General features: G+C 32.4%; 2 protein-coding genes and 2 long non-coding RNA genes across 5 annotated transcripts; 2 read left to right on the top strand and 2 right to left on the bottom strand.

The window, feature by feature from the left end:
• Positions 1-1826: 1826 nt before the first annotated feature.
• Positions 1827-5473, top strand: LOC105326262 (cell death-inducing p53-target protein 1-like). Its single transcript, XM_011426184.4, has 3 exons — positions 1827-2050; positions 4386-4563; positions 4912-5473. The coding sequence occupies exons 1-3, from the start codon at positions 1960-1962 to the stop codon at positions 5018-5020; spliced, it is 378 nt and encodes a 125-aa protein (XP_011424486.3). The 5' UTR covers positions 1827-1959; the 3' UTR covers positions 5021-5473.
• A 150-nt stretch (positions 5474-5623) lies between these two features.
• LOC136275793 (uncharacterized) lies at positions 5624-7137 on the bottom strand. Its single transcript, XR_010714288.1, has 2 exons — positions 5894-7137; positions 5624-5848 (listed from the first exon to the last, which is right to left on the bottom strand). It is a non-coding gene; the product is annotated as an uncharacterized lncRNA (long non-coding RNA).
• A 4755-nt stretch (positions 7138-11892) lies between these two features.
• On the top strand, positions 11893-18467 carry LOC105326263 (uncharacterized GMC-type oxidoreductase Mb1310-like). Its single transcript, XM_011426186.3, has 11 exons — positions 11893-12636; positions 14493-14710; positions 14987-15176; positions 15300-15431; positions 15538-15659; positions 15751-15924; positions 16032-16182; positions 16372-16523; positions 16630-16807; positions 16898-17117; positions 17209-18467. Exons 1-11 carry the CDS (start codon positions 12528-12530, stop codon positions 18434-18436), a joined length of 2874 nt encoding a protein of 957 aa, XP_011424488.3. The 5' UTR covers positions 11893-12527; the 3' UTR covers positions 18437-18467.
• A 25-nt stretch (positions 18468-18492) lies between these two features.
• On the bottom strand, positions 18493-19992 carry LOC136275792 (uncharacterized). Of its 2 annotated transcripts, XR_010714287.1 has the most exons (3): positions 19778-19905; positions 18753-18947; positions 18493-18587 (listed from the first exon to the last, which is right to left on the bottom strand). It is a non-coding gene; the product is annotated as an uncharacterized lncRNA (long non-coding RNA). The 2 variants fall into 2 exon arrangements; XR_010714286.1 differs by having other exon boundaries at positions 18493-18947; positions 19778-19992.
• Positions 19993-23383: the final 3391 nt, after the last annotated feature.

The following is a 23383-nucleotide window of genomic DNA, read 5'->3' as shown; positions in this document are numbered from 1 at the left end:
TGATCACGCCCCGACCGAAAATATCACCTCATAATACTCAAAGAATGACTCCTTATTCCTTATTTAATCTGTACGTCATTTTCTGTATGAAGACATCATTTTCACGAACTTAAACGTTCTCTAATTGTAAAATCCAACATCTTAACAAAGTTTGAAGGTTGATCATGACGCAATATGACTGAACTGTAATTTTAAGATTCAGAGTATTGTTTAAATTTAGAAAAGATTCCCTTGAATTATGTTATCAAACTTTGTCCTACACCAAGGACAAATGTATTCGGCTCAGTAACGTGGCGTTTGATTGTCCGGTTCTGTGCAACATTTGTCCTTGTAGGTATTTCTTGTTGCGTACCAAAATAAATGTCTTCAACACCCCTGCCCCCCTCCCCCCACACACACTTCCCAAATAGTCTTTATAGCTTACGTTCATCTGAGATGCAAATGCATCTTTAAGTTCATTTTTAATTTATATTTACAGTACAGACAACGCGAATTATATATTGAACCCCCTCCCGCAATTTACCCCCGCGGTAAAATAATCGCGTATATAGCAATGTGGTACAAACTATACTTTCTTACCATACTAGATGCATCATCATCATCATCATCATCATCATCTTTTTTTCTAGACGCAGTGAAATCATACAAAGTGGGAAGTACAGTTCCAAAGTGCGCGAAAATTGGCGGATGTGCCAGTAACTCCAACGGATCTAATGGGAGCGGAAGTTCTAATACTGGAAGCGGATCAAATGGGAGCGGATCAAATGGAAATGATGGCGCACGACTTGAATCGCATAATGTACTTATGTTCGTTACACTGCTGTTTACATTTTTCGTGGCATACAACTGAAAAACATTTATTATTACACTGTCAATAGATATTAATATGGTTACTGTTTTTGAATCCTTTATACAGTTATATCTTTCATGCAATAAATAGTGATACCCGTACTGCTTCCTATCTTCATAAATTCCATGATCTAATTTCAAATGTATAGAAGGTAACCCTACCCCCGAAATAATTCACAAAAACGGCCCAAAGTAGATTGCAGATTTTTACATATAATTCATCGAGAAATGATTGTCCCAACATATTCATGTGAAACCCCAGGTACTGTAGTTAAATATTTCTTGAATTGTGTTCGTGCGATAACTGGATAATTATAACTGTAGTAATGATACATGTACGTACGTACGTGTGTGTGTCTAATGATACATGTACGTACGTACGTGTGTGTGTCTATATATATATATATATATATATATATATATATATATATATATATATATATATATATATATATATATATATATAGACTGTGAATAATTACCCGTAGTATATGTGTACTATAATACATGTACATGTTATAGCAAGGCATGCAGCGGTCTCCTTATTTAAATTTTTATACAGACTCATCTATTCTACAACAGTTTTCTTCCCAAAATTCTTGTAAAATGAAATGGTACAAAGCTTGAAAAATATTTTTGCCACTTCATACAATAACTTTTATGCATAAATGTGTGCACCACCCTTTTTCATTGATACGTCATTCAGTTTATATCAAAATTCATGCTTCAGACAAAATCAGTCTCCTGCTTCCTATTACAATGAAATTTTATTTTTGGCGTACTGTGAATCTCGCGAAACAATGTGTAAATAAAATTCTTAAGTATAATAGTGTTTTAAAGCTTTTATATTTATATAATGTATAATTATGCATGTGGCTCAACGTTGGACATTGTTGCTTAGGTGAGCTATGTGACCTATGGGTATGTTTTAATTAGTGTAAATACGTGTTGCTGTTTTCAAAACTGGTACATTTTAGTAAAAGTTTTATGAAGTGAAATTAAATCCACCAAATCTTCCCAATTCGAGGTAAACACATTTTAAAGATTAGTCATCATAAAAGTTTACCGTAGTGGCAACGTTAACCAGGAAGGCGTGTATGAGTGAAAATAATGGATGTAACGACAAAGGAGGAAATCGCGTATACAAAAGAAGATCAAAACGTGTGCAACACAGCTTCAAGTGTCGTTGATTGTGATAAAGGTAAACAACTGTCAGTTATGTTAGTTTAGATATAACATGTACTAACTGCAATCGTTTGAATGGCCAGCCATCCTTTATTGAGTTGTTATTGATGACGTAGATTTATACTGCATATGCATATGCTATCTATACTTATAAATGATTGTATAATATTGACGTTGATTGCTCTATATTCTGTTTTGTTTATAACTGACTGATTTAGTCTGTATTATAATAATGGATGATAATAATTAAATACACAATTACAAGTACAGGTGAGAAAAGAAAAAAATATGGCGGCATGTTCCAGTCTAAAACCTATCAAAGTTGAGTCAGCATTTAAAAGTTTCACTAAATACAATTTTGACCCCATGAAAACTAAATGATTGAATTCAGAGTTGATATCTACAAATCAAAGTTTAACAGTCAAAAAGTTTAATTTGCATTAATTTTACAATAATTATATTTGTTTTCCCTTGGACTGAAATGTCACATTTTCATTGGTTTAAACATAGCACGTGATTACCTCATATATCTCTATATTTGTTCTGTGAGAAATTGAAAATTTTGAAGAGTTTAAATGATGATCGAGTTAAATTGGACGAGATGTTAGGCATCTTATACATGGCTTTGCTTAGATCATCGCTATTTGTGAATAAATATGTCGCTTGATAGTCCTCGAGAAAACAAAACACTTATTAGGTTAGTTACTGACTCACTACGGAAATATATTGGGTTGATCAATCTCATAGAAGGCTCGGCTTCGCCTCGCCATCTATGAGATTGATCAACCCAATATATTTCCGTAGTGAGTCAGTAACTTACCTAATAAGTAATAGTATTGAATTAAAGAGGTATATTGCACACTTAATATACGATTTGGCCTCAGATATACATGTAGCCTTTTGCAAGACATCAGACATTTTCAATATTATACAATATTTAGGTTTAAATGTATTCAAAGAAACGCAAATTACACAATCATCATGCTCTAAGAGTCTTAATTATCTTACACGACATCATTAGAATATTTAGGTTTTGTTAGGGATATGTAGGAAAGTAGTTAGTATACGATAAAAAATTGGATATTTGACTATTTGAACCACTCTAAACCAAAGACATTCGATTAAAATTATGTTATGCAGGTATTGTAGTACACGTTTAGTTTGAATTAGGTTTGGTTTAACGTGGTCTTCGTACTGAAAATTAGACAAATATTTCAATTAGTGTCTTTTCTAAAACAATCATGTATATAGCCATATATATTGAAAATGCATCTTCTGAATTTGTTAGATGCGTGGCCTAGTGGTAACGTGGAGGTCTTTTTGATCTTGTGGTTGCTGGATCGAATTCACTAAGTAGTATTTTTTTTCACTTAAATTGAAACATAAACAGAATAGAGAGGTTATGTTACATATATCTATTCTTCTGGGTTTTTTTTTTAAAATTATCTTGTTTAATTCAGTCTGAGTATGAGCACACTCAATACATTAACACCATACATGTACTCTATTTATACTTAATAGATCCATTACATTTTGCTTGAACTTATCACGGTTCAGAATATCAACTACTATTATACACAGAGTTTTCCCGAATTTATGACAAATCAGTTGTTACAGACAGCATTATAAAATCAGTACAGTGTATCCAGGTTTTGAAAATCATATTGCGATTGCTAGGTACCTGAAGCTATTTTTAGTAACTGTTACTTTCCGTCCAAACACAGGTGTAGGCGAAATGATGGGAAAAGGCGCTATACCTCTTTCTGAATAGACTTATTGCCACGGATATACCTGCATATATTTGTAGTATACTAGAACTTCCATTTGAATATGACATTTCTACAAAGATATATCCATCGTCTTTATTGATGTGAAATGGAAAACCAATGTTTCTTTCAAACCATGCATGATATCTTTAAAAATGATTAATACCGTTATTGATGCATGCGCAAAATGCTATTTTCATACAGATACTGTTCAATATGACATATGGTGAACAGGAATACCATTCAATGAGAAATGGTTGATACAATCACACTATTCAATGAAACATTCTTAACATAACCACTATTCAATACGACAAATGGTAACAAAAACACTTATAGGCTATTCAAAATGATATGGTTAACACAAACACTTTTCAATGAGATATGGTTTATTCAATCACAATTCAATAACAAATGGTTGTCAAAAACACTCTTCAGTTATGACAAATGGTTAACATATACACTTTTCAATATGAAAAATGGTTAACACAAACAGTAGTCGATGAAAAATGGTTGATTGAATAAAAGTGGTTAACACATACACTGATCAAATAATTAATGTCTAGTCTTAATTCCTACTTGTAGATGTCCCTGTTATCATCGCAAAGGAGAGTAACGAAGCCGACCCCTTGATATTTGTTGATGATTATTACCACCCGGATGAGACAATATGCCCTCACTGTAAAAACTGTGTCCAGCCTGTAGTCAACTATAGAATGGGGTTCTTGCCATTTCTTGTGATGTGCTTCATGATAATGACGTGGTGAGTATTATATAGGCAATGGCATAGTACACAGAAATTAAGAGTAACATTAATACGACACAGGATTAGCAAACAAGGAGAAAAAATAACCTTATTTTATTATTTATCTTCTAGATATTACACCACAGTCATACAAGTAAAAAGAATGTTATGTTACAAATATTATTGCGTTCATATATAAACTTAAGTCATATGTTTTTAATTCATATAACGCTTTGGTTTAAAAAAAAACACGTATTGCATAACCCAACAATGAACTACCATTTAAACAATCAAGTATAGTATAAAATATGTATTAAGTTCAGTGACAAACTTGCTTAAATTATTAATGTAACCTCTTTTTATTAGCATCTTTGGCCTCCTGTCGTGGCTACCGCTGATAGACAAGAGACTTAAGACGGTCATACACTACTGTCCCTCCTGTAACCGCGAAATCTGGAGGCTCACCCGGATGTGATTCTCGTGTGGCCTTAACTTAGACTGACCTTACATGCAGACCGATGGCTGATCTTGATGCATGAGGAAAAAATGTGATACCCGGTATTTCTAAAGAATTAAATTCTAGTTTCTAGCTCAGGAAAAAATCCCTTATATGTAAATGTGCAGGGGAATTGGGGACATGTTATAAAATATTTCTCATTAAAAGTATATCGTTTATATCTTTATTGGAGTGATATCGTTTATCGCTTTACTGGAGTGATATCGTTTATCGCTTTACTGGAGTGATATCGTTTATCGCGTTAGTGTAGTGATGTGCAATAGCGAATTATGTGCACATAAATGCAACGATCATTTTTATTTGTATATTATTTTTACCAAGTAGTGTTTTTTCTATTTCAATCCTTAGATATTCTTTGTATTAAGTGTGTTTATATCAGTTTTCTACCTATAAATCCATTTTGTGTGTTTATTTGCAGTGTCAATGAACCCCACTGCATCTCGATGTTTAAAGGGGCATGGTCACGATTTTTGTCAATTTTTGTTTTCGATTTTAATGTTTACAATGCTTTATTGAGGTACTTTTAATAAGCAACTAAAATTTAAGAGTCATTTGTTGAGCTATAAGCGAGTTACAGAGCTTACAATTCTTTGCTATGTAAACAAAGCTTTTGTTTACATTTTGAATGTTGAAAATTCCAGTTTTAGACCTAAAATGAATGTGTTAAAAGTTAGGAACAGTTTATATATGCTTAAAATGAATGAGAAGGTAGACAAATCAGCTTGAAAAAGATTTTTTTACGGTTATTTGAACCTAACAAAACAAAACAAAAACAAGGGCACAAGCCTTGTTTACAAGACAAAGAATTGTGAGCCCTATTTTGCTTATAACTCTACGACGGACTCTCAAATTTCATATGATCATTAGATATGCATTCCTAAGGCATGGTTAAAAATAAAAACATAAAAACAAAACTTGACTAAAATTGTGACAATGCCTCTTTATTCAAAATGCATAAAATTCCAATATTGCCTCATCACAGTGTAATTTTTTGCATATTGGTGCAATTCAATTTTAATTCAATTGCAGACATGTGATAATTTTTCGATACAATATATCATTATTCAGTGTTCATAAAATGGTAATACATAAAACCCTCTATAAAAAATCAGGAATGAAAAAAATGTAGTTTCTTTTTTGTTTTTAATTAGTTTTTTGTAGTTTTGGTAGTTTGTTTCCTATTAAGATCCAAAGTCTAAATTGATACCATACTATAGTATTATATCACCTTGTTGTATTTGCCAATCTACATTTGAAGTCATTGTTACCATATTTTATCTCATGAATTACAAGATTATAATGCATACCGTGTCCGCCCCTTGGCTTATATAACTGCATTTTTACATTATTGTACTCAGTATTCTGAAGTAAATACAAATATACAATTGTATAATAATTAATTATGTACATGTTAGTATGAAGACCTATATGTACATGTACATGTACGAGTTTATATAATTATATGATGAGTAATAATGCTATTTCATAGGAAAATGTTATGAAAATAACACAAATTACATCATCCAATTTACTACTCCCTTTGTAAGAAAATTACATTCAATTATTTTCAATTGAAAGTAATTCCTCATTGAAAAAGGTACATTTTTAAGAATGCTACAATTTAAGCCAACAAAAAGTATTCATACACTGTAGGTACTATATACATGGTTATTATAGCCCTGTCTTTAATTTGTTAGCCCTTTTACACTTACAAACGGTTTTGCCATATGATGATACACGTAGATACTCTTTTTAATTAACACAGTAATTTAAAAAATGTTTACATTTGTCCAGTCTTATATTCACCACGTGACAAAGCGGGCGAAAGGGGCGAAAATAAAACAGGCGCGACTATTTTCTTGTATGCAGTATGTGTTCTAAACGTTTAATCATATTTATAAGTTAAATCATGTTAATATTTTAATAGGAGTTGGTTAATATTAATTCTACTGTATAGATATATATACTGTTGAACTTCGATATCTCGAACACTGATACTGTAACATGTATCTCGAATACAATGGATATGCCAAAATGATTTGTAAGCTCCAACCACTTATTTTTAAAGTATTTTACCCTCGATTTCTCAAATACTCTGATATCTCGAAGTTTTCAAACAGTCCCATCTCTAGTTCGAGATAACGAAGTTTTATATAAGGCTCTATTTTGACTCATTTAAAACTTTACATCCCAATGTATTTTTTGCATCAAGTAGCATTTATAAAAATCCTCACAGATCTGAAGTACTAAACACGAACTGTTTTCAATTATATTTATCAATAAATATCAGTACTTTGTTAATAAAAGTAAATGAGGTAAATGAGTGAAAGTAACTAGAACATCTCATAAATCTTATAGCGCTAGCATAACAATATCAAAACAGGTATCTGTTGTATCTTGAAATAAAAACCGTACCTAACAAAATAGTAAATATTTTTGTTAGGTAAAGTAGTCCAAATGAGGAAAACAATTTCGATATATTTGATGTATTTTGAAATAGAACTCAATAGAATTTTGTTTATTTGGAAAACAAACGATCTTGATAATATTCATGCAAGTAAGTGCAGTAGAAAAGAAACCACAAAAATTGTTATCATGAAATATGAAAACAATAATGGAGTTATATTTACGAACAGATAAACCCTTAGTAATTTATGTTGTTTGTTTAAAATCTTGAAATACTCATAAATGACCTGAAGGTCGGGTTTCTTAATTAAATGTTGTTTAGCAGGTTAGTTTTACTTTAAAACCATTTATTCAATGCTTTTTATCATTTACTGAAAACATTGACAGTTGATTGGTTTTATGAATAGATTCTATTGTTGTAACGTAGAAATAAACTGCATATTTAGACATTGTAGTCGTTTCAATCACAAAGGTTCTGTCTTCCCATAAATGGTTAATTAACAATAAACATTTGGTGTTAAGACTAATTTTAGCCATAGCACTAAATGTTATCTTTAAATAAATATTTGTGGAAAGACAGTACTTACATTTCTTTGATTTCTTTAAGTCACAGGTTACATGATAATCGAAATGTTGTGCAGGTAATTAAGGAGTGTATTTTTCTGCATTTAATCTGTACGTCATTTTTTGTATGAAGACATCATTTTAACGAACTTAAATGTCCTCTTATTGTAAAATCCAACATCTTAACAAAGTTTGAAGGGTGATCATGACGCAATATGACTGAACTGTAATTTTAAGATTCAAAGTATTGTTTATAGTTAGAAAAGATTCCCTTGAGTTATGTTATCAAACTTAATTTTAAATTGAGGGACTTTAATGAATACATGTATTATATAAGTCTTGCATATCATTTTAAATTGTAAGATTTGGACTGTGTGCGTAGAATAATTTCAGCAACTTGTAGCAGCATGTTTACAAATCCTGATGTTTACCAGAAATATGTTGTTTTCTGTATTGAAACTCATTACATTACAAACTTAATATGATAAACTTTCTCTGATTATTAACAAAAACAAATTTTAAATCTTTTTAGACTTAAAGGAAATCCCCGAAAAAGCTGCCATAATAACGGGAAGATTAAAGTTTTAAATTGCATGTATTTCAAAACTTTGAACACGTCCAGTATCTGCTGGTTACTTGTACCGTCTCAATCAACAAGAACAAGAAATAAAAATATGGTAATCTAATTCCTCTAATCTAATCTAAACTAATCTAATCGCATCTGTAGACTTCTTACACACATGATGGCACAGGGAGTTCGAGTGGGACCACTACAAAGCGACTAATTCAACACCTACCGTGATGGTTAGGGCGAGTGCTGTTCCCACTCCTTACACGTGTCAACTCTTAGTTATATAGGCAAGTGAATCATAGTTATTTTTATAAATCATACAATACTTCATTTTTTAACACAAAATATGATTGAAAGTACTCGGTCGATGACTCAACCATTGATATCATAATACAATTTGCATTCTATATATACAGATTTAAAAAAAATCTTGTAATGGACACAAAACAACGAAATTAAAATATTCAAGTAGAGTTACATGCATGAGATTATTTAAGTAAATTAGCGTTCATCAAAATTTAAGAAATAAGTATTTGTCGAATATCTTAAAACTTTTTATTGTATGCAAGGCGTTCTCGGTATATTAGATGACGTACCGTTCATCACAGCATAGAAACAATCTGAGAACGTCTGCATTTTGTAAGAAAAAAAATTGATGCTAATAAGTTAAGTTTATTCCGGTTTGTTTTATGTGTGAAGAGTTTAAGGGGACATTTTTTATTATGTACAATGCTTTAAAATGATTTTCTAATGATCAAATGGAATATTTGAGAGTCCGTCGTAGAGTTCAAAGCAAGCTACATGGTTCTTTATTCTTTTTCATGTAAACACGGCTCGTGCCCTGATTTTGTTTACATAGGTTCAATATACTTGTAAAATATTTCAAGGTGATGTGTCTATCTTCTTATTCATTTTAAACATAGATAAACAGTTCCTAACGTTTAACGCATTCATTTTAGGTCTAAAACTGGTATTTTCTATTCAACATTCACAATGTAAACAAATGTTTTGTATTTTAAGCTCTGTAACTCGCTTAAAACTCAACAAACGACACTCAAATTTTAGTTGCCTATTAAAAATGCCTAACTGGATTTGAGCATTGTAAACACTAACATCAGAAAAATAATTTTGCCGAAATCGTGACCATGCCCTTTTCATGTAACACATTTAGTTAAAAAGTTTATTGTATACACAAGCACTGTATTTGAGCTATAACTCACGAATCAATAAAAGATAAATTTTTAAGTTAATAAAATCCATTTATTTATTATGATAATTTCTGTATTTAAATGTATTGGATTATTAAATATCTTATTTAGTTTTTATAAAGCACTTAAGCTTAAGGTAAGGTTTATTTATTGTTTCGTAAAAGTCAGGATTGATAAATAAAGACTTGATGTACTTGATATTTAAATCACAGGAGCCAAATGCCGCAACACAAAAATAAATGACAGTTTCATTTGGCTAATCAGTCTGACATCGTAGAAAAACATTTCCGAGGACATTTCTGACAGTCGATTAGAAAATGTTCGTTCATTTACTTCAATTTTCGTTTTCTAAATTTGAACAATTTATGCAATTTATAGCGGGAATTAATGCAGGTTAAACATAAGATTTTAACAAACCTCGTTATTGTGCCACTTCACGAACGGGTCAAGATAGATAAACCTCAATGTTTCCTCAGATGTCAAACAAATCTAACAGGTGAAGAAGAGGTTAATAGTAGGAAACATTCAGCATATTTTTTGATTGTTAGCTAATTTTACAAGTTTTGATTCAAAAGGGACTGATTATTATATCTAAAGAAAATATTTCAAGTATGAAAATGAAAACAAATTCATATGACAACAGGCAATTAGCTTTAAATTAGGAACATTTATTTTAGAAATGGACATACGATAAAACCGCGAAAATAAAACCCTGAGGTCAACATTTTCTTTTATTATAGAATTGAGTGAACACAACGAACAATTAAACTTAAAAATTCTTGAGTTGGACATAAAATGAATGTCGCAAAAAATTATGAACTTATGATAGAGCTTTTAGATAAAAATATGTCAAATGAATACATGTACGTATCACAACAATACACTATGTTAATGAAAGTAATGATTGTCATGTATTGCTCCCCATCAATGTTTTTTCTACATTGTACATACATAAAATACTCTTATATATTTATTTTGTAAAGTGGTTAAGCAATCTTATTAATTCGTGGCGGTTTTACAAGTCAAATTTTAATTAGAATGAGTTTATATTTGTCTATATGTTGTCTATTGTATTTGTATAGATTTTTAATGATAATAAAAATTTTTGCAATTCACGTTTTATTGAAAGCGTTTTTAAAATTTACTATGGACAGTTCTTTTATCAACGTTTATGTTTTTTATTGAGTAATTATACCTTACATACATGTACAATCCTTTCTTATTTCCTCTTTTTATGACATATCAATTTCCTTGGTCTACACATGTATCTTAAATATACTTGTATACATTGTACGTTGATGTACATAGGCTTAAAGGGTCATGGTCACGATTTTGGTCAAATTCTATTTTTTTGTTTTTATTATTTACAATGCTGAAGGAATGCATTTCCAATGACCAAACGAATTTTGAGAGTCAATCGTAGAGTTATGAGCAAGATATAGGGTTCACAACTCTTTTTAATGCAAACAATCTTTTTCAAACTAAATTGTATATCTTCTTATTCATTATAAGCATAAAAAACAGTTTCTAACGTTTAACACATTATTTTTGGTCTAAAACTGTAATTTCCACTTCAACTTTCAAAATGTAAATAAAGGCTTTGTTTACATAGCAAAGAATTGAAAGCACTGTGACTTGCTTATAACTCAACAAATGACACTAAAATTTCGGTTGCATATTAAAAATGCCTTACTGAAGCATTGTAAACATTAAAATCGGAGAAATAATTTTTGACCAAAATCGTGATCATGCCTCTTTAAAGTGAAATTGAATTAGCATTTTTAAATCACAATACAAATGGTCAAATTCCAAATTTTAAAAGTTTTTATTTTATATGGATTATTATTTAGTTAATTTTTCTGGGTTGTTTTTCTTCAAGAAATATGTCACACATTATGTTATTTCTTTTTATTCAAATTAAAAGTACTTATTTTTTCATTCAAATTAAAAGTGCTCCAAAAATTAATTGTTTAATGACAACACAGATATTAACCCTGTTTCAATCTGCACAATTGTGATTGAGACATGCTTAATGCTAAACATTCTATTTCTAGATTGCTATGCAAATAATATTCTTCAAAAAGCTGAAATAGTTCATAATAATTTTTTGATCTTTGACTCAGTAGTAAAATGACTCAGTGATTTAGATTTACACATGACAATTATTCTTTATACTTTTGAAGCCATTTCTTATCATGCTTGTACTTTCTGATATTACATTAACGTATTCTAAAGATTATACAAACGTAATGCTATATGGTACTGACCAACCAAACAATAATCTTGATTATTTGTTTCTTGATTTTCTGAGAGTAAATACGTCATCCACTGGGATGTTTTAGGTCGAACATCCGCTAGTTTGTGGTTGTCGTAAATCATTCATTTTTTCTATTAGCATGCATTAGAATTCAATGAGTGAAATGAAACATAAGGTGACTATTGAAAAGAACAAACCAGCAACTAGGTATGCAAATCATTCTCGAAGGCATGACTATTGCAGTCAATCATTCAAGCCCAAACCATTGATGTTTCTGATGAGTTTATATATATATATAAATATTCGGCGGTCTACCTTCATATATAACTGTGGTAGTTTAAAAGTTAATTTCATTAAGAGCTTTCACCATAAAGAAGAGAGGGCATTAAAGAAGGCTCAGTTCACAGGGGTCTGCCAAATTACCTAAAAAGTCTGAAGAAAAAGAAATTTCGAAGAAATATGTCCTTTCCAAGAATCTGTTTGTTTATTCTGTTAGTCGTTTCCGGTGTAATAGATGCACAGCTGGATTGCAGCATAGTTTTGCATGGGACATACGATTACATAGTTGGTAAGTTCTTTGATATATAGGAGGCATTCTAACTCTTAACAAGAATGTCTTATAAAAGATGTATTCAGTTATATGAACAGAGGATATACAGTATCTTTAACGCATTCATATTTATCTCACAATATTACTTCAAGTTGTAAGACTTTCAAAAAAGATAATTACAATAGAGCATCAATAATTATTTTATAATTATTTTAATGAAATATTATAAAAATCAAATCAAGCCTTAATATATTAGTTTGCAACTTATATAAATGTTCTTAAACGCATGTACATGTAGCATAAATACGTAACCTTAGTGTTTCTTTAATTACGAAATTGACGCAAATTAAATACGTGCAAAAAAGGGTATACTTTCTATAGGGCGAACCCTGAAGACTTTAGTTTGATGTATTGCAGAACAAAAAACAGAAAAGCAATTGAGTAGGTGGGGATGAAAGAAGTAATTATCAAAGCCCTTACTACTGATGCAATATGCATTTATATGAAGGAAATAGATGAACAGAAAGCTTTCTGTTCATATTGTTCCGTCTGATTTATGAGTTGCATTTCCGTATCTTGAAATAAATAGGTTATTTTTTTATCCATATCTCAAATAAATCAATCAGAAACGAGTTACATGTAATGCCAAGAAAATGTTACGATTAATAAGAATTATTTTAATTGTCTTTTTTAATGGTTGAAGATAATGGTTAAAAAAATATCACCATTCAGACATATGAAAATTATCTACGAAAATAAAAATTATAAAGAAATAGACTTAGATATTGATGATGGTGATGAGGATGGAATTTTATAAGCTAATTCTGGATGACATAATGCGTTCATATATTAGACACACGGTTTAACCGATACCTTTCATATTTCAATTAACTGTATCAATTAGAATTAATATGTAGACGAGTACAGATCCTGATTGGTGATCGATCAAACCCCCTGACAATCACTTCTAAAACAATAGGCAGCTAATCATGATTTTTAGAAGTCAAACCAGTGTATATGAATCTACATATGGCATTCATCTACACTTTTTACAAAAAGCCAGCTTTTTAATGGGGTCCTGTCACAATACCTCACTGTTTAATTAATTGATATTATCATCAAAGATGACACCTTGGGTCATTGAAGTTACATCGTTGACAACAATGCTTCATTTGAAATCCATAATTAGCTTTTCAAAGACATTGTAAACAAATTCATTATTTTAATCTGAAACCAGAGATGGCACAAAATTTCTCGTTAAGCCATTAGGAACACGTGTGGATTTAAAGCAATTACAACAGTGTTCATCTTTACATGTAAAGGGGCAAAATGACGTTTAGATTTTTTTTTAATAATAGCTGTATGAAAAATTAACAATGGTGACATTCACTTTGATGAAAACTATAAACTTAAGTTAAACATTTGTATCCTGCTTTGCATAAATTAAAGCATAATTTTTTTCTAAATAGAGGTCATTTTAAGCATTGAATGAATCACTTTTTTGTATGTATTCAACACAATAAACCCCACAAAACCAAACGTATTATGGTTTGCGTTTGAAATATCAGTCATATGAGCTTCGAATTTACCAGGTGTTCAATAATACCTAGAATCTGCATATTTTCCAAGGAAAAAAACCAAACGTGCATGAAATATGCTATTTGGTAAATGTTCTTAAACAGTCGCAAGCATATCGTTACTTTTAAATTTGTACGAAGAAAAATTCAGAACATACGTTTCGTAATAAAGTTTCATTTGGCCACATCAGTTTTTTTTTTTCAAAAACATCAAAAATCTTTTTTATCCATATGTTTACATACTTCAGAACCAGGCCTATATATTTCCAATAAAAGACATGTTCTGTTTTCTTGTAGTGGGCGGAGGTACGTCTGGATCAGTTATTGCATCAAGGCTATCCGAGGATCCAGACATCCGGGTCTTGTTATTAGAGGCGGGAAAAGCAGACGATGATATTTTTGAAAGTCACGTGATAGACACGCCTGGTCTAGCATACAGTCTGGTGGGTAGTAGCGTGGACTGGAAGTATGAAACTGAACCTCAACAGTTCTGCTGCGGCGGCCTCAAAGAGCAGGTACTTATAGCCACAGAAATCTCAAGAATTTGACTACATATGCATACCAAGACACATGCACTGACACGTGCTGTCTATGCATTATTACTTATCAATATGTTTCTCTGAAAAAAAAAATCTGCAAATGTTTGAGTTTTGCAGTTAGTATGCATAAAAGCTTCGACGAATTTTGGCGGCTACATAATTCTTTAAACGTTTTCAAAAATAATTAATAATAACACATAATGATTTTCTTCACCACTCATACATATACATTGTTTATGTCTTAATCAACAGAAAGTTCGACTTTCACGAGGAATGGTACTTGGAGGTACCTCGGCCATTGATTCAATGGAACACATCAGAGGAAGCCAGCACGTTTTTAACGAATGGGAACAATCCGGTGCTACGGGCTGGAATTTTACCAACGTGAAAGATTTTTTCAAGATGGCAGAAGATGTCAACATCAAACGGGTCCCACTGACAAGTACGTGGTTTAAGAGAGCGGCCTTTTTTTAATGCAGTCCACTCAGAGAATATTTAGTGTTTGATCGAAAGGTTAATTTATTTATTATACATGTGGTATACATGTTTGAATGATTAATTGCAGATCACCGGGGACAATGCGGCCCTCTACATATCACGGAACAGACGGACGATTCACTCAGATACTCTATGTTTAAAGCTGGAACTACCGAAATGGGCTGGCCAGTGATAGAATGTAACATAGGCGAGAACATTGGTAAAAACCTTTCATTGTTTACAATGGCCTCAGTTATGGTTAACATTACCATGATAGGTGAAATAGATAGTCCATGTATTACTTTAATACTTCATTCCATGTTTAGGTCTCTGTCGAAGCCAACTCACTATAAAGCAGGGAAATCGAATTAGCTCAGCTAAAGCATACCTAAATCCTGTCAAACGAAGAGTAAATCTAGACATCCAAACCGAGGCAAAAGTGGTGAAGGTTGGTAGTTTTTATCAGTACTTCTAATTGTATTTCCTTTATATCAAACCTCTTTGAACGTGCCTGTCATAAAAAAATCTCTCTTTTGCAGATAAATATCAATGAGTACAATCTGAAAGCAACCGGAGTCAATTTTTTCTACCGAGGAAAGAACTATACCATCAATGTGCGCCATGACGTCATACTTGCAGCAGGTCCCATCGAAACTCCAAAACTTCTTATGCTCTCTGGCATTGGCAAGCCCGAACACTTAGCAGCTTTAAATGTAATTTCTTGAACAAAAATGATACAAGCACATTCTTCATTAACAGTTAGAATTCACATATCAAAATAAATCTCTTCATGGAATAAAATATGTCTTTATTTTTATAGATAACAGTTCTAGAAGACTTACCGGTGGGTAACAATTTACAAGACGGCTTCTCTGTACCATTACGAATGTACGTTAATGTACCAACCTACCGGCCGGACAAACCCATGGAGAACGTACAACGCTGGAGAGATTACATCTACCTTAGACGAGGTGCGTATAACTTTAACTTGTAGGATTAATAGAATTTTCCTGGTGGCCGAAGGCAAGGTATTGAATATAAGTTACCCCGGAAGCCAATAGTATGACTTTAAAGCATCATACTGATTTCCGATCCACACATTCGATTTACCTTTGTTGCAGTATATTTTTTTGGCATTAAGCTATTTTTTTTCTTAACAGGCGAGCTTGCCGATGGACTTACCGATGCCCATTTCTTTCTACGAACGCTGCCGAGTAAACCGTCTAAGTATGCAGACATAGCAATAACCGTCATCAACATGTTACCAGATAACGACCACTCGCTCCTGATGAAGATGAATGTTGAAAAACAGGTACGCAGTAGCGATTTACACCGAAAGTTCATTCATGTCTCAACCATGTCTGCAAAGACGTTTTCCCGTATTTTTGTTTTAAAATGTCTGTTACGTCTTTTGCTAGGTGCGTGACACTTGGTACAAACAAGGACGGGGCAAAAACGGCGTTTTGCTGGAGATTACGTTGATGCATGCCGAAAGCCGGGGTACTGTCCGATTAAGGAGTGCCGACCCAAACGATCCACCGATCATTGACCCAAACTACTTGAAGGAATCTGTAGATGTTGAAGATTTACGTAAAGGTAACATTATTGGACTTGGAAATGAGTTTCAAAGTCTTAAATGATATGAAAGATTCATAGACTAATGCAGACAATTTGATTTCTTTTCAGGTGTTGAATTCGTTCAAAGACTTGCAAAGACTGTTGCGTTTCAATCTGTCAGTGCGGAATTGGAACAAGATCTAAAAGAATGCGAAAATCACCCAACCAATTCCCAAGACTATTGGAGGTGCTATATCCGATATTTAGGATACAGTTCAAACCAGATAGTTGGAACTGCTAAAATGGGAAGACTAGATGATAACACAACTGTAGTTGATAGTTCTTTAAGGTGAGTTTCACAAATACTTAGCATTATAATATAATTAAGGATCATGATATTTTATTACAGACGTCTAAAATTGTGATATAACGTTTTGCAGGGTTAAAGGAATCAAAGGATTAAGAGTTGCTGATGCATCAATAATGCCCCAAAGTACAGGATTAACTCGCGCATCGGTTATCATGATTGGCGAAAAAGCGGCGGATATAATCAAGAAAGATTTGGAAGAACACAGAGCTAATCGTAACAATCCCCAAACCTTCATAAATGCAGTCAAAACTGCAGAGCCCAAAAATCTGGATCCTTTAACGTCCAGCGTATATGACACAAATTCATCAGTTGTTAAACTTGAAAACACGGAACCGATTGATCCCGTGACTGCACCGCTAAATTCAGCATCAGAAACGGATCTCTTGAGTATCTTTGAACAACTGATAATGGATCCTGTTGCAGACCCACTGCCACCTGTTGCACCGGAAGCTGGTAGCTTGGCTGGACCCGTGGATTTGGCCACAGGAACTGGTATTCTGGACAGATCGGGTAGACTAACAGAGGATGCCTTACTAAAACTTGTTGGCGCTGCCTCAGGGCCCAAAGAATTGACCATTGAAAATCCAGCTAAAAGCCAACCTACTAAACCTCTTGATATCGCCAAAGCAGCAAGAAACACGGTTAAGCACACACAGGAAAAACCAACAATGGGCATTGCCACTGCAGACGTTTTCTCTGAAATCCAGAATCTTTCACTAAATCAGCAGGGCATAAAACTTGATGCAACGCAACGACCACCTTCAAGTAATTCAAATTCATTAAAAGTTGAAAGAAGTCGTGTAACTTTGGGATCAACTGCCAAATCTCGTGCAGCAAATACAGGTGCAACTCGACAGCAATCCATCAAAAACGTAATGAATCCTATGAAAAATGAAATATCCGCCCATAAACGTCACCAAGTAATTGATATGCATTCGCTACTGCATGACCGAACTGTATCAAACCCAACAAACAAAGTTGTTGATATGCACTCTCTTTTAAATCGCCAATCACCCTCCTTAGAACCAAAGAACTCGATCTTACCTGAATCTCTAGGGTTAGAAAGAAATGCAAACCCAAACATGGGTAAAGTAAGAGCCTTGCGCCGTTTGTCTGATTCTTTGCAGAGAAGCCGTGTGTCCTCTATTGGTATAGAGTCATCTTTCGACCGACATAGAGATGCGTTCCCGAGCACGGAGCCTGATGTTTTGAATTTTGCTGGAAATGCTGGTTCATTGTCATCTAACAACTTAGGAAATAGAAATTTAAACCTCAGAAGAAATCCGAAGTTTTCATAACAGTTTCATGTCATTCTGAAACGTGCTAGTATACATAAACAAGCAAACTGTATATATATGGTTTGACAATTTGCTTTATTGGAATGGTTTTACCGGAGATAGACATTGTCTTCTGATCCACCTCAGAGATTCTGTATACACTCCCGGCCATCTGCAAAAACGTCAGACACCCATGATACGTTGTCATATTTAATGAATTCCATTAATTTATCATGAGCTAGACAGTTTAGGCACAAAGAAAAACTTAATTCAATTGTGCAAATTAGCAATTAAAAACCAGTAGATGTGGTTTATGTGGAACATCGCCCTGGCTTACCTATCTGCTGGTTTTTGAAATCATTTTCATTCTTGGCAATTAGCTGGCACAATTTACAACAGTGCTTTTTATAGTGTTTGCAGAACGTTTGTGGGTCATTCGTGTACAGGCATCGTTGTATGAGCCGACAGAACGCAGTATCATGCTGTTCCCTTTCATCACAACCATCGACATTGAACGGAACTGCAGAAAGTACTACAAATATAGAAATTATCTTGATAGGAGTCGAGAAAATCGGATAATAAAGCCACTAAAGTTGTTGACACATGAATAACTATATCCTGAAAAAACCGTATACTTTTTTTCATTCCCAAATTGTTTTTTTTTTTGTCGAAAGCAAAACTACTTATTTATGTACACTGTTTGGTACAGCGAGTTACAACCAGTTACCTCTAAAAGATGTAACGTGTACACTCACGAAGGTTATAATGTGAAAACTATTTGATTTACATTACATGTACCACTATATTTGTGTTTAATCATATATCTCCTATTTATTTCCCATTTAATTTGTATTGATAGATGGATGAAAGTTTACATATAAATGAATGGTTTGCGATGTTTATTTTCAAATGTATTTTTGTACACATCTGTCGTTTAGTTTTAACTGATGAATTAATTTTGATTTTGTTATACAGTACTGTAGTCCGCATAAGGCTTTACAAATTAAGCAATATCATTCCAAAGTACCAAAACGGTCAGCAATTTTTAGTATGCCATATTTCAAAAAGATGTGCATATGAATCAAATTAGAAAATAAAGTAAAAAAAAGAGATGTTTTTTGTACAGCAATCTTATAAATGCATATTTTAAATTTCATTTTTTTTTTATCGGATAATAATTTGATTGTTAAATACAAAGATAGATTTTATTACAGCTTGTAAAATTATATAAGATTTATAATAAATATGATTTGTTAAATATTATATTCACCTCGTTTTTTTCATATATGAACAGAGAGAGAGAGAGAGAGAGAGAGAGAGAGAGAGAGAGAGAGAGAGAGAGAGAGAGAGAGAGAATCTCACCTGCGATTGTCATACACATAATACATATCCCCATGTTTGTAAGAGAAGCCATTTTACACAGTGATGCGTAGACATGCAAGTGACTCAGATAATCGATTTTATTTTATTTCCTCGCATCCTATTCATCTCTGATGTTAAAGCTGTCAAGATAATTCTGTGAAATTCATCATCTTATTCGGATGTTATTTTTCTCTTTGGACTGATTAATAAATGATACTGCGACAAGATTTTAAATCATAAGTCAACGAAAATGTAAATTCTAAACTGTCCTATTGTGTAGACTTTTAATTAGTCCGATATATCTGACGTTTTCCAGGCTTTTTAACGATCTTGATATTTTACTTGCATTGAAAACGACACTAGATACAAATCAAAGTACTGAAGTACTGTCGGGGGTTGATTTTATTGATCATTATCAATTTTAAAATAACGATATGTTATTTTGCCTGGCAAGTAGTTTCTAATCTGTATTTGAATTTCGCACATTTTTATAATATGAATTCTCGAACTTTTCCGACAAGAATTTCGAGAAAACCCCGTATGAATCATGTTGTGTAATATCTAAAGATAGAATTAATTCCATCAAACTGTTAATCAGTAATCGAAATATTTCTAAAAATTGTACACGTCTGGATCCAAGCAATATTGAACTCTATAGTTTCGTTCAACCAGACGCTCGGCTGTCTCCGTTAATATCCGACAACCAAGAGACACTCTCTGCTTGTCGGAGATTTACGGAGACAGCCGAGCGTCTGGTTGAACGAGACTATATTTAACTCTGGCGTAGGAATACATGCAACTACAAAAAACAATTAAATTGTTCGTACTATATAAAATCTGACTATTTCCAAGGTATTTATAAATACGTTTCTTTTGAAAAACAATGGTACAGCATTCAGTTCACCGAATGTATCTATTATTTTCAAGATCTACGTCTTGTCAGCGGTGATGATTTGTGCTTGGGTCCAAACACTTTCGGTTTGCCAGAGTAACTGCATAGGAGAGTTGATTAAAATCAACACCCAAAAAAGATAACCAAAATGAATTTTAATAATCTTAAGAAAGACTGTACATTCAAATGTGTTAAGACTCATGTGAATGTTAAAACGTCCGTTCCTTCTCCCCCGGACGTTTTCCTGGCAAGTAAAATATCAAAATCGTTAAAAAGAGCCAAGAAAACGTAAACTATTTCGTACTAACTTATAATGTGTTAAGTGAGCTTAAAATTAGCAAAGATTCATTTGTTGAACCGCCTATAATAGAGACATTTGTTCATCTAAATAGAAGTAATGAATAAATTGATATTGATTTGTCGATGGAAAAAGGTAAATTTTGATTTATATCTGTCAAAAAGACATTTTCAGTATTTCAGTTAATTAGAAAGATAGTTTTACATTAATGTTACTGTTTTTACAATTAGTGAAAACTAATTTTTATTCCGTGGCTTCTCTAAACTGGAAAGGATCGTCCAGGGTTAGAAAAATGCGCTTTTTCGGGTTTTATTTAGGAAAAATGCGGTTATTGAAATGGTGAAAATGGCGGGCGGTATAGGAAGGTTTTTGCTTTGGAGATAAGTTGTACATATATCGGAGATGTGCATAATACATGCACTTTAATATCTGATATAACACGATATAACATGAGAAAAATATCAGCTGTTGAGCTTAGCCATTTTTAACAAAAGGGTACCTATAGTTTTTAAGATAGGACTTTTTTTTGTTTTGCAGTTCAATTGTGTGTGTGTGTGTGTCTACCTGAATTGTGAAATTCATTACCCTTGGGACAGGGATTAAAGCCCTAGGGCGAGGTCAATATAACCATATGGTGAAAATGTATTAAATCTTAGAAAATCTTCTTTACTCCCACAGATGTGAGAAAAAAGCTGAATGCATGGTTATGATGTCCGCGAACTCCTCTACCTAAATTGTGAAATTCATGGCCCCTGGGTCAGGGGTTCAGGCTGTAAGGGAGGGATATGGCCATATAGTGTTAATGCATATAATGTTTAAAAATCTTCTCTACTCTCACACATCTGTAAGAAAAACTGACTTCATAATTATGTTAACCAGGAAGTCCTCCATTAAAATTGTAAATTTTATGTCCCCTAGAATATGGATGTATACTCTAGGGCGGGGCCAAAATGGATGTATAGTGTTAATGCATATAATGTTTAAAAATTATCATCTCTACTCCCACACACCTGTAGAGAAAATTGAATTCATAATTTTGTAGACCAGAAAGTCCTCTACCAAAATTTTAAATTTCATAATTTCATGTCACCCAAGGTAGGGGTTCTGACACTAAGGGGGGGGGGGGGGGGGCAAAACACTCTTATAGTGTATAGGGTTGGGATTCTTGGAATTCATTTAGTGTTAATGTATAGAGAATGTTTAAAAAAGGTCTACTGACACAGAATAAAAACTGACTGCATATTTTGATAAACATTAAGCTGACATCTTTAATAATATGGCTGGGAGGGAGGGTATATTTGTGTTATTATTTTGTTCTGCTCAGGAATTTCAATGAAAGTAATGAGATTATTCACATATATGTGTATTTAGAAAAGAGAAAGAATGAAGCTGTGTATAAGTTAAGATATTGTGAAAGCTAATTGAGTTATCTTTCCTTGCTTCTTCATAATGGAGTTGTTAATCATTAAATTATCATGTAATTAAGAAGTTGTATGATCAAAAAACTATGCAAGTATTTTATTTATTGAAACAAAAACAGTTTTTGAAGTCTTTAAATAAACAAATAGACTCATTAATTGTAAAGTAATAAATGACTATAACCAAATTCACTGATAAACAGTACGTGTAAAATGATTTTGGTATAAATACCAAAAAGTATTTTCAAACCGATACATATAGAAATTTCAGTTGTTGGTCCCGAAGTGACAAAACATTTATTGTGCATCAATTTTTTAAAGCTGTTCTCTTTTATTTGTGTTTTGTTTAAATGCCCACAGGGGGAGTTTCTGTCTGCCTCTGGGGATAGGGGATGGGAGGTTGTTTTAAATAGAATATGTCTACTAGCCACCTTGTTTTAGTTTATCTATAAAAATATATACACATAAAACCTATCTTGAAAGTTAACAAATATGGAAAATTTATTTTCGACTATTTTATTTTACCTTTTCAATATCAGGTCATGAACTCTATTATGATCTTTATAATTTGATTCTGGTTGTAAAACGCTTTCTGATCGGTTGAATAATTTATTTTATATCGTATAAAGAATGTTGCCTTCGTCAAAGTGAGACTAACGTCAAAAATGTAGCAATCCGCCTGACATTACGTTTGAATTTTGTACAATTTGATGTCTTTTTATAGATCAAATGACTGTTTTTATCAATAATTGATAGCATAAAATTAAATTATTAGGAATGAATTCAATATTTATTACTTTTATACGATATAAAATGGTTTGGAACAGTTTACGCATATAAAACTAATAAAAATTGAATTCATTCCTGAAAAAAGTTTTTCGCTAAATTATAGGTCTCATAGTCCTTTTTGAAAGATTTCAGGCAGGAAGGTGGTCGTCATTACAATATATTATAATTTGTTTTCTCCAGAATGAAACTTAATTAAATGCATATACGAA

This window comes from Magallana gigas, chromosome 5 (genome assembly GCF_963853765.1).
Source record: "Magallana gigas chromosome 5, xbMagGiga1.1, whole genome shotgun sequence".
In the NCBI taxonomy this organism is placed as follows: Eukaryota; Metazoa; Mollusca; class Bivalvia; order Ostreida; family Ostreidae; genus Magallana; species Magallana gigas.
This window is presented reverse-complemented; position numbering and strand designations above follow the sequence as displayed.